At 37.8% G+C, this 11,167-nt stretch overlaps 1 protein-coding gene across 1 annotated transcript in view; it reads left to right on the top strand.

The window, feature by feature from the left end:
* LOC101857218 (intersectin-1) overlaps positions 1–11,167 on the top strand; it is a 67,497-nt gene that overhangs the window by 12,589 nt on the left and 43,741 nt on the right. Inside the window, exons 15-27 of the mRNA XM_035969729.1 lie at positions 238–378; positions 1,903–1,987; positions 2,389–2,528; positions 3,455–3,624; positions 3,989–4,086; positions 4,366–4,530; positions 5,295–5,386; positions 5,713–5,840; positions 6,211–6,292; positions 6,739–6,939; positions 8,371–8,426; positions 8,967–9,049; positions 9,471–9,646. Coding sequence (XP_035825622.1) covers positions 238–378; positions 1,903–1,987; positions 2,389–2,528; positions 3,455–3,624; positions 3,989–4,086; positions 4,366–4,530; positions 5,295–5,386; positions 5,713–5,840; positions 6,211–6,292; positions 6,739–6,939; positions 8,371–8,426; positions 8,967–9,049; positions 9,471–9,646 — 1,617 coding nt within the window. The remainder of the gene's footprint in view (positions 1–237; positions 379–1,902; positions 1,988–2,388; positions 2,529–3,454; positions 3,625–3,988; positions 4,087–4,365; positions 4,531–5,294; positions 5,387–5,712; positions 5,841–6,210; positions 6,293–6,738; positions 6,940–8,370; positions 8,427–8,966; positions 9,050–9,470; positions 9,647–11,167) is intronic.

Below are 11,167 nucleotides of genomic sequence, written 5' to 3'. Positions count from 1 at the left end.
GGGGGGGGAATTTTGGTAAAAAATGAAACCTTAAAGTTGTCTTTTTTAAAATTGAGATCCTAGATGTGCACTGGAAAAGTTAACTAATGAAAGGAAACATTTGTGTACAAGGAATTGTACATTAGAACTGATTATGAGCTTTGGTGAGTCCATTTGGCTCAGTTTTGTTTTGCTGCTGATGACATTTTCTATTATTGAAGGAAATGAAGTCTCGGTAACTTTCCATTATGTCTATAGGATGCCAAGAAAGCAGAGTTGTCCCTGAAAATCACTCAAGTCCAGGGTGGTGTCACTGATTTCACCACCAGCATCGATGGAATGAGAGTATCTCGTGACCGCACCCTCGCTGATATTGACTTATATGAGAGGCAGTCAATGGTAGGTGTTAATTTTGGGGCCTTTGGTTTTTTAAAATACTTTTCTACCATAACCGTTTCCATACCAACGACTTGAGTGATCTTGCCAGTATGGCCTGATCTGGCAGTTGTATCAAAGGTAACTTATATTTGCAAAGAGATTTTAGTTTAAAAAGATTTCCACCTGTGTTTCACATGGCTTGAAATGCCATGACCTGATGTATTCTATGATAGCGTAGTGGAAAATAATTACTTCTCTTGTCAAAATTTCACTCAACTATTTGCTTTTGCTCTAAAATATGCTCTTATCACATTCACATGCAGCCGTTGCTTTCAACTTTTTATAACCCAATGTTCTCAGAAATGAGGGGACTTGGAACTTTTACTACAAAAGCATTTAGATTAAAAAGTGAACTAAAAGGACTGTTGCATTACTGGGATGAATTCGTTTAAAACATTTTTCTTTCATGTCACGCTGTCACTGGCGCATTTGTTGCTTTTTTTCTTAAAGGAAAGAAGCTGTAAGGGATTTTGACAACATGATGAGAAAAGCACCTGAAGAGGCTATTGAAAAAAAATTGTATCCTCAACCTATTTCTATTTTGTTTTGGTCTTGACTTTTATTTCACCAGTGAGAAAAAATAGTATCATTTACAATGGGGCCTTAGTTGGTTGGAAACCATGTCAGTCAATAAATAGAATGGTTGTTTGGAACAAGTTTTGTTCCTCAAAGAAGTCAGAGCCTCTCCCTGAGGGGAGTGCTCTGTCTATTTTAGTCTTTGCTGTCAAGATGCTTTCCTTAGCCTGCACATTGAAGGAATGCTTTGTTATCTTATTACTCTATCTTAATTTTTTTTTTTTTACATTTTTTTGTTTCCAGCCTTTTAGAAATGTAGGGGGGCTCTCGTGGCCTAGAGGTTAAGGTGTTGGCCTCTCATTCAAAGGTCCCGGGTTCGAATCCGGGTAGCGACCGAAAAATGTTCTTCTCTAAAATTGTCTCCTTTCACCTCCTTTCCTGCTCTCTAGCAATGTTCTGTTGTCTGCTTTCATGTCCACTTTCTGCCCCCACCCCCTCACCTCCTTTGCCCCCTCCTCTGGGCTCCTGACTCTTTCTGCAGCCTTTCTACTGCTACTCCTTGGCTCCTCCTTACTGCTGTCTTTCTGCCACACCCCTGATCTTCTGGTAGGAAAGATCTACACCTAGCCTTCTCGGACAAGGGCGAAAAATCTCGGAGGGCCCGTGTGCAAGTTGCGCACGTTAAAGATCCCTTGGTGGTCTAAAATCGATAAGAGTAGGCTTCGGCCGCCACCCGGGCAAAATTCAAAATTTCCTACCAACTGAAAATATTAGGAGTGTCCCGCGCGCTCATATGACCTATGCAGTTGCGAGCGCCGTAAAAACACTTTATCAAAAAAAAAAAAAAAAAAAAAGAAATGTAGGGAGATTGTTTATGGGAAGCAATGCTTTGAAATAGCTGGTACAGTGTTATTTATTTTGTAACATTGTTTCAAAATAGCAGGTACAGTATACTTTTTGTTCCTGTAGGAACTCAACAAGAAATCGTCTGGCCTCAACAGCGAGAAGGATGTCTTGAATGTTCAAGTTCAGACTGCTCAGGGCACACCTTTATGTAAGTAAATTGCTGCTGTGAGCGTGTTTGATCTGTTGTGTGACTAAACACTAAGCCATGCCAAAGGCACCCTTGTGGTTCAAAGTAATGAATAAGGAAGTAAACTTTAACATCTCCTTTAAGCTCTTGTCTAAGTCATATCTTCTTTTTTTGCCTTCTTTTTGCCAAATCATAATTTGTTTTGGTGTGTTACATTACATAAAATAATGAATGACTATTAAAATTGCTGTCTCAAAGGAAGATGCTGTGAGAGATTTGTGTATTGTGCGTAAGAATTTTTGGTGACTTGTATTTTTTTTTAAAGACTTTTTCAGTAAAATTGTACAGAGTTCCTGACTTTGGAATGGTCCTGTCCGAACAAATAATATCAACATGTTTTAAATTGCTTTATCCTAATTTAGCGGACGCTCATCGCACTGTCATGCATAGTGTTGACACCAAGCGAACGAGAATCCAGCAGCTAAACAAAGAAGTGGAACAGCTAGAAAGTGATACTGAAGCCAGACTGGGAGAGATTGATTGTAACAATGCCGAGCTCAAGGTTTGTTCTCTTTGTCATGATTTCTTGTGTGGTGGAAAAAAATGGTATTGGATATTAATGTTAAATGAATTGTTTTAACTCTACGGATGTAGTTTTTTTTGGGTCTAGACATAATTAACTTGTGGGTCGATTTGGCTATGCAGTTGGTGTACAAAATAACTTCATAGAAGCATAACCGTCACTCAAAACGTAACATATGATATATCAAATTGAAGGAAATTGAATGAGGAATACATTCCAATATGAAACAAGGATTAATTTTGAACATAAGTATGCATTAGAAGGGTTAGAAATGGCGATGATGATGAGAAAAATAAATTTTGACCGAAAAAATAACATTCACCAAACATATGAAAGCAAATCAGCATAGCTATCTTATCATATACAGGCCAAGAGCGTAATCCATAAATTTCTGTATGTGCAGCTTTTTATTTGGAAGCAATATTCCAATTTTTCTTTAAGTTATGATATTTATACAGAGTCCGGTTACATCATTTTGTTGATGCAAGACCACTAGAACTAATTCACTCGTTTTTCCCCAAACCCACACTTTGACAAAGTGAAACTAGATGTTTTCGTTTCCTAAATCCTTTCTGAGTTTTTCTATAGCAATAAAAAGTAATTATAAATACGGATCGTGTTAAAATGAAACAATACTGAGACACCTATCACAGCCAATATATCTGCAATACGTCCGCAAGGGGTGTGGACTCGCGCCAATAAATCGGCGATACGCCCGGAAAGGGTTTAAAAGTTACATCATAAATCTGTAGACTGCTGCTTTATCAATAAATCTTTTGGACAGCCTCTTATGTATATGGTTAGTTTTTGGCAATAGCTACATGACTACCTGCCTAATGCACCTGATACACTCTATACTTGTGATTTAATGTTCTCAAATGTTATATATTTTGTCATGATTTCAGAACATGCAGGAACAAATATCCAAACTAGAGAGAGACCTTCCCCTTCTTAGGAAACAACAAGAAGAAAAGATCACCTTGCAGAAAAAAGCTGCTCAAGAAATGCAGCAGAAACAGAAGCAAGAAAGGGAACGTCAAGAAAAGCTGAAACAGGAAATAGAGCAACAGCAAAGGTAGAAACATAATACTGAAGACTGTCCTGTTGTATATTACTGAAAAGTCTGCACAGTGCCAGCAGTGTTGATGGAAATAATTCAGTCTCTGATCACTGGAGCTGTGAATTTTACATAGTCAAAATTGTCTAATATTCTGATGTTCAGATTTAATATTTCATAACAACTTTATGTTCGCCAAATTTAAGCAATGTTTATATTCATTATATAAGGTACATCTTGTATATTTTTTTAGATTGGAAAAGGGGGTGGGAGAGTTGTGGATGTCCCTGTCTGTTTAAATAACCTAAATGATTGTTATTTTTCTATAATGGCTGCGAGCGATGATGATCATTGCTTTCTTTTTGTTTTTTCCCTTTGACAGAGCTAAAGCAGCGCCTGCAGCAGCACCAGCACCAGCACCTGCAGCAGCACCAGCACCAGCACCTGCAGCAGCACCAGCACCAGCACCAGCTTCTAATGGTAAATTTTGTTGTGAAAGATTTTTAAATATAGAACTTTATTGCTGTCAGATAAGCTTCAGTATTATGTCTGGATGTCTGGCTAATGTAACTTATTCGAAAGTTGGGAGGGAGGTTGATCTTTTTGGGTCATTTTCAGCAGGCCTAAACTTTTTTAGTGACTTTATCCATGCTTGAAGTTTAATGATTGAAAATTGATTGTTGTCTTGTCAGTCATAGTACGCCTAAAATGAGCTGGTCTGATTCTCGTTCACAAATTTGCGTTCTTATATTTTTGCAGCTGATGCCAACTGGTTTGACTTTAACAGTTCGGATGCTGTGAGTTCAGCAGGTGGTGGCACTACAAGCTCCTCTGTGAACTGGGACTCTGCTTTCTCTGGCACCACAACCACAGCAGGCTCTAGTATAGCGTGGGGCAGCACAAATGGCTCTGTAGCCAGTACGGGTTGGTGGTTATTGTTGTAGTTGTTGTTATCGATCCAGCAATAGCTGACCCCCCCCCCCCCCCCCCCCCCCCCCCCCCCAGGGCGGTGCTACTGACTGAAGTGTCTTTAGGCCATTCCCGAAGGGTGGACTTAAATATGTTTTTATGCACAGTAGAATTGTAAATGGGCTGATTCATCAATGTCATGCTCATAACTGTGCCTGAACTGCAACAGGGAACTGTTGCTTTTTCTTTCCTAATCCTTACTATCGTCATTTCTCTTCTACTTCTTTTTCATGTTTTTCACTCTCTTATGACCCGCTATTTCCGGGGTGCCTTGATAGTCGAAACAGACTTTGTGCTGTTGAAGCTAGAGAGGTGAGCAGAGTAAGCTCGGTTTCCCTGTTGACATCCACCCCTTGGTGCTCCTATGACCTTATGCAGTTGCGAGCGCCTAAAACCTCTACTGAAACTTTAAAAAAGCAATAGTTGGGTCTTCTGTCCTGTGCTGTGTAGAGATATGTACTGGTTTGCTACAGTTTCTGTAATGTTCCATAGAGTGTGCTATGAGTGTTAGATCTCGGAGGAAGAAGTGCAATTTGTGTCTTTGTGTCGTTGTCCCACGAGCCTATACTAGAGCTCCCTAGATTTACGCAAGCTGAGGCTGAGCCTTTTGCTCAATATGTAGAGGATAACAGTGGCATGTGCTGAGGAGAGCACCCTAAATATTTTATAAGCTTGATTGAAATGTTCAATTACCAATTTAGATTGTTTTTATGTTTCAGGTTCACAGAGCAAAACTAAATGCAAAGCTATATATGACTTCACTGCTACCCGAGAAGATGAACTTACTCTTGTCGCTGGCATGGAAGTTTGGGTAAGTAAGATTTTGATGTCATGAGAAATGTAATTTGCAGATTTGGCTCAAACTGAGTCGAAAGGATGTTTTGAGCAATGGATTTTTCATGTTGACAAAGTTTTTCCAATGATACTGTCTTCCTTGTTCCACTTCCTTGGTTCTTTCGGATTTTTTAAATGAATAGTAATTGCTGTGTCAGGAACTTACGTTGTTATGAAATGACCTTCAAGGTGTTTATTATTTACATTATTTACATAGGCAAAATTAAGTGCAGTGTTTGATGTTTTGTGGAAGAATGTACTTGATTTCTGCAATGTATTTTAATTTAACTTTTTCCCTTTCAGGTCCTAAATGAATCAGAACCAGTGGTAGGCATGGAAGACTGGCATCGGGGAGAGAGTAATGGTTCTGTGGGATGGTTCCCTAAGGCATATGTAGAGAAAGTAGAGGAACCATCTGGGAATGTGTTTGGGTAGGTATTTCCCATACTGTTAAATAATGCGTATTTAAAAAAAAATCTTTTCAAATGTATACAATATGATTATAGTCTCAATCTAAAGTGAAGCCATACTTAATTCTTCTAGAAAGTTAATCTAAAGATAATATTGTAGCTAAGTTTATAAAGTGATGAATTATGTTATCCTTTAATAAGACACCTATATATTATTTCTGGTTAGACTTTAGCCCTTTAATGGAATTAACAGTAGCGTGAGAATTGACAGTGTGCAATAAAGCAAGAGATGAGGTCTGACAAGTATCTGTGAAGTACATGAGAAGACCTGAGTGTCAAAACTTATTGTTGTTCTGAAATTTGCTCAGTTTTCCCAATTGTTTTATTTCAGAAGTGCATTTGAACCGGTGGTACAGTCTTCAACCAGTCAAAAAGTCGAGACTGACTTATTCAGTTCTTCTCAATTTACTCAGGTATTATTCAGTTGTTATTTTTCACTGGTAAACGCTGAAAAGATTGGAAAGTACAACATAGAATTGTAAATTTATGTTGAACGTTTTATAAAGAAGATGATGATTGTTGTGTTAGTTCCATAGCAATGTAGAATTTGGGAGATTGTAGTCTTACCTTGTATTTCAAGTGCAGATTGCGTTTTGTTATTGGGAGGCTTCAACTTGTCTTTATTTTCCTTTAGTTTGGTTGTTTTTCTACAGGTAAATTGGTATCTTTATATTCATTAAAATTTATTATCAGCTAAAAAAGAGTGGGGTGAATTGTTTATTTCTGAATTTTATATTGGAGCTTGATTTGTAAGTTAGTAACCAGTTACGTAAATCATTTACTGATTTTGCCAATTTGAAATACTTTGAATGTGAATGTTTGGGTAAAAAAGTGAAAGTTGTTTTCTTTGCCCCTTCAGTCAAGTGCAATATCAGATAGTACCAGTACTGCCTCTGCAAGTCCCTCATCGGGTACACAGATCCCTCCAGAAGGTCTACTGGCCAAAGCCACTTACCCATGGAAAGCGCGACAGGAGGCTGATCTCACCTTTGATAAAGATGACATTATTCTAGTCAAGGAGCAGCAAGACATGAAGTGGTACGGAGAGCTCAATGAAAAGGTTAGTTGATTGTTTACTTGATTTTTAATGCTACAGTGTGAGAAAATTGTTAAGGGTTAGATGTGCACAAAACTTGAGTGAGCATGGTAATAATGAAATGTGAGGCATCGTGGTGAAATCAGGCGCTCGTCCAAATAATGAAATCGAAGGTATCTGCATTTTTCGGCCGGTTTAGCAATTATTGTCGAATTTTTGTTTTTTAGCTCAACACCTTTTATGTTTATTTAAAAACAAATTTATGTCTGGATTTTACTGAAAAACATTGACTAAAAGCACAAGAAATGTAAATTTTCAATTTCCAATGACTCTCAAGCTTTGGAATTAACCAAACTTTCGCAGCCATTTTCTCGCTAATTTTACTTTTTATACCAGACGACCCCCACTCCTTCAATAGCAAATATCTTAACTTCAAGGGGTTTTTCTTCGAAAGACAGGCAATGAACAAGTTTTAAGATAACAATAACTCCACATGCGCAAAAATTGACAAAAGGGGATTTTCTTGAAATCCTGAAAGGAAATTTTCCTGATTCCATCGCGTTGTGACACAAATGTTCTATGGAACTAATGTAATTGTAGATGTTTTATGCCCCAATCAGTGCAGGATAGATAACAACATGCTCTAATTAGCACTATTTAGATCATTTAGGAGTTGGGCTTCTTTGACCCTGCCGGTCAGGGGCAATGGGGGTTGAGAGGGATACAATGTCCCAGCAGACAGGCTGAGATGATTGACAACACTCTCCACATGGGAATTGAAATCATGTGTTCAGAGTGTGACGGTGAAGTGCCTGACTGCTACACCACAGACGCTGGTATTACGGAAGAGATTGAGCTAATTGTTTTTCATTCGTGATGATGGACATTCCATGTGAGGTCTTGACAGAGAGATGATTCCCTGGTTGTCTATCCTTCTTTCAACATTTTTCAGAGAGTTTAGTATTATGTTCTTGCGCTCCTTTACATTTTCACAGGGAGCTCAAATGAACTTATGCAGTTGCGAGCGCCGTAAAACCTCTACTAAAACAAACAAAATAGGGAGCCTGCTGACTTTGCCCTTTTCTTCACTTTTGCTGTAGTCAACACAAAATAATTTTGTTCTAAACCAGGTGGATCTCATAAATATGACGTTTCCACTTTTTACAACTACTGTGTGTTATATTAGTATATTCAAATAAAAGATATCTCTATTTATGCAACTTTGATGCCTGTTCACCCATTTTTACTTACTTCACTTCACTTATCAAGGGCAAGATGAATGCTAACTTTCCATGTTTGCACTGCCCCTCTTTTTCCCTAAAGTTGGTACAAAAAATGTATTTGGGAATATTGTCGGAAATAAATTCACTGGACAGATGTGTAGAATTTTCTGTACATTATTTCAAATTTATACAAACCCATGAGTCTTTACCAGTTCTGTTTCTTCATTCACAGAGTGGCTGGTTTCCAAAGGCATATGTTAAACTGATTGGTGTTGCCTCCAAGTCAGGGTAAGGACCTTTTCCATTTATTTTTCAGAATTTTGTTTTATCGGTTGTTGTTATAAGGCTTGTATAATGTTGGCCTTCCTGATGTGTACAAAATGTCGACAGCAAATCTCCAAAACAAAGAGAAAAAAACCACATTTATTTTTGGAGACTATCATGTGTTTAGGTGAAAATGTCTGCGTATATAATTGATTTTTCTGGAGCAGAAAATAGATTTGAAGATAATGTGATGGTATTAATACTAAGACATTCATTTTGTTGGCGCAGAAAATAGATTTGAAAATAATGTGATGGTATTAATGTTAAGACACTCATTTTGTCGAAGCAGACAATAAATTTGAAAATAATGTGATGGTATTAAGACATTCATTTTGTTGGAGCAGAAAATAGATTTGAAAATAATGTGATGGTATGAATTCATTCATAATTTTGTTGGAGCAGAAAATAGAGTGGAAAATAATGTGGTGGTATTAAGTTCAATGTTTTGTAGTTATTTTCTTCATTAGTATTGCATGTCTGACTTGTTTATGATCTTACATTTAGATTGTCAGCTGAAAGTTCCACACCAACCCAGACCAAAGTTCCAGAACCAGCCAGTGTTAGCCCAGCCCCAGACACTCAGGGAGGTGAGACTTAATGTAGAGGTCCTGAGCACAATTTGGTTATGATGATAACTTTACATTGACCGTCCAGAGTTGATGTATTTAAGTATTCATAATGGATAAGAGTAATATGAATATTGCTGATCATTCAGTGATTTCAGCCTTCCTGAGTTGCTGGGTTCCTAGGAGACCATTTCAGGATATTGGATGTATAGTATGATGTTGAAAATTTGGATGGCTTAGAGCTATGGAGAGACTTGCAGTTTTTGTCGTCATTGGTATGTTGCTTTAAGTTTCTTTTCACATTTATTGCTTTCCGCTCTATCTGTCATGGTTTGTTTAGAAACAAAGGATGTGAGCATTATATTTGTTACCACTTTCGGTGAGACTTGAGTACTGTTTTGTGTAAATCTACTTCACAATTATACATTGTCTGGGTCCTCAGAATACTATATTGCCATGTACACGTACACCTCTGATGAGCCGTCAGACCTCACCTTCAGCGAAGGTGACATGATCTTTGTGACGGCTGCCTCGGGAGACTGGTGGTCTGGCACCATCGCTGAGCAGGGAAGGTCTGGCATCTTCCCTGCTAATTACGTAAAAAAACTTGATATTCAGGTGAGATGTGGGAAATAATGGCAACCTTGATTGTTTGTTTGCTTTCTTGTAGTGTCGAATTACGTGATGTCGCTACTTGCACTCTGTAGAAAATTTCTGTGGTTTCACCTAAGTAGAAAGAGCTGTCCACTGACTATTTTATCTTATTCCAAGTTTCTGGTAGTAGGAGATCAATAATTCCATCTGTGCCAACTGTTTCAAAATATGTTTGGAGCCACATTCTTTAGTATGGGAAAAGCTGTTTAGATTTTGCTTCATAGATTAAATTGTTTTTTGTTACTTAAAAAAACAACTTATACGAGGGATCAAAATAATTAAATCAAAGAAATCAGCATTTTTCACGCTATTGGGCAATTTAATGTTTTTCTTCCAATTTTCTGTCTTTTTTTTCTTCTTTTATCCCCTACCCCCTGTCTGTCCCCCTCTCTCTCTCTCTTTCTCTCTCTCTCTCTCTCTCTTTCTCTTTCTCTCTCTCTCTTAAACAGAAATGAGGCTCTCTTAGACAGGTGGTCGTCTTGGACAGTATCATTTTGAGGTTTAGAAAAATCGCAAATGAAAAAGTGAGAGGTCGTCGTTTGCATAGGTTGCTGTTAAGGAAGGTTCGACTATATTCATATGTAATATTTAAATGATATATCTATACATATTATATTTGTGAAAGTGCGTCACTTTCGTAGCCTTAAACTTCTGAACCATTTAACTTTCGAATCTGACCAAATTAATGGTGGTTAAGAATCATTAAAAGGGTGCACAGTTTTATTGAGGAGCCTGAAGTCACTGTAGTTTAATTTTCAGTTTTTTCATTATAATTAGTTTCGTTTAGATCTAATCTTGGGAAAGTCCGTCTTCTAAGACGCAGTTGTAAACCAGAGAGGTTTCCATTCACTAATTGTGGGCACTGTTTTGAGAGTATAGATCTAAACCTTCAAATTTCTTGAATCTCTCAAGATTTATTGCTTCATTCTAGTAGAGTGTAAATATCGTAGGCCGATGACTTTCGGCTGATGTTAAATGCACCGATCATTCCTTTCATCGTGGGCGGTTGGCGGGTGCTCTGGTGTGGTTTGCTTCTTCTCTCCTATGACTGTCTTCCTTATCTCCCCTTCTTCTTTTTTATGTCGGTTACTCTCTTGTAACACCTCTAATCTTCTGGCGCTCATATGACCTTATGCAGTTGTCTGCGCCGTAAAACCTCTACTAAAACTAATTCCTTTCATCGAAAGGGGGCCCAGCTAGTATTATTATATTTGTGAAAGTTCCTCACTTTCTTCGCCTAAAACTTCCGAACCACTTACTTTCGAATTTGAAAAATAAAATAAAGGTGATTCAGAATCATTTAAAAGGCGCACAGTTATATTAAGGAGTCTGAAGTCGCTGTAGTTTACTGTTCAATTTGTCATTAGTTTTGTTTAGATCTAATATTGGGAAAGTCCATCTTCTAAGACGCCATTGTAAACAAATGAGGTTTCCGTTCACAGGTGGTGCGCACTGCTTCTACAATGACTTGACGATAATATATAT

Source organism: Aplysia californica, unplaced genomic scaffold (genome assembly GCF_000002075.1).
Source record: "Aplysia californica isolate F4 #8 unplaced genomic scaffold, AplCal3.0 scaffold00008, whole genome shotgun sequence".
NCBI lineage: Eukaryota > Metazoa > Mollusca > Gastropoda > Aplysiida > Aplysiidae > Aplysia > Aplysia californica.
Note: the sequence above shows the minus strand (reverse complement) of the source record. Positions and strands in the feature narration are given on the sequence as shown.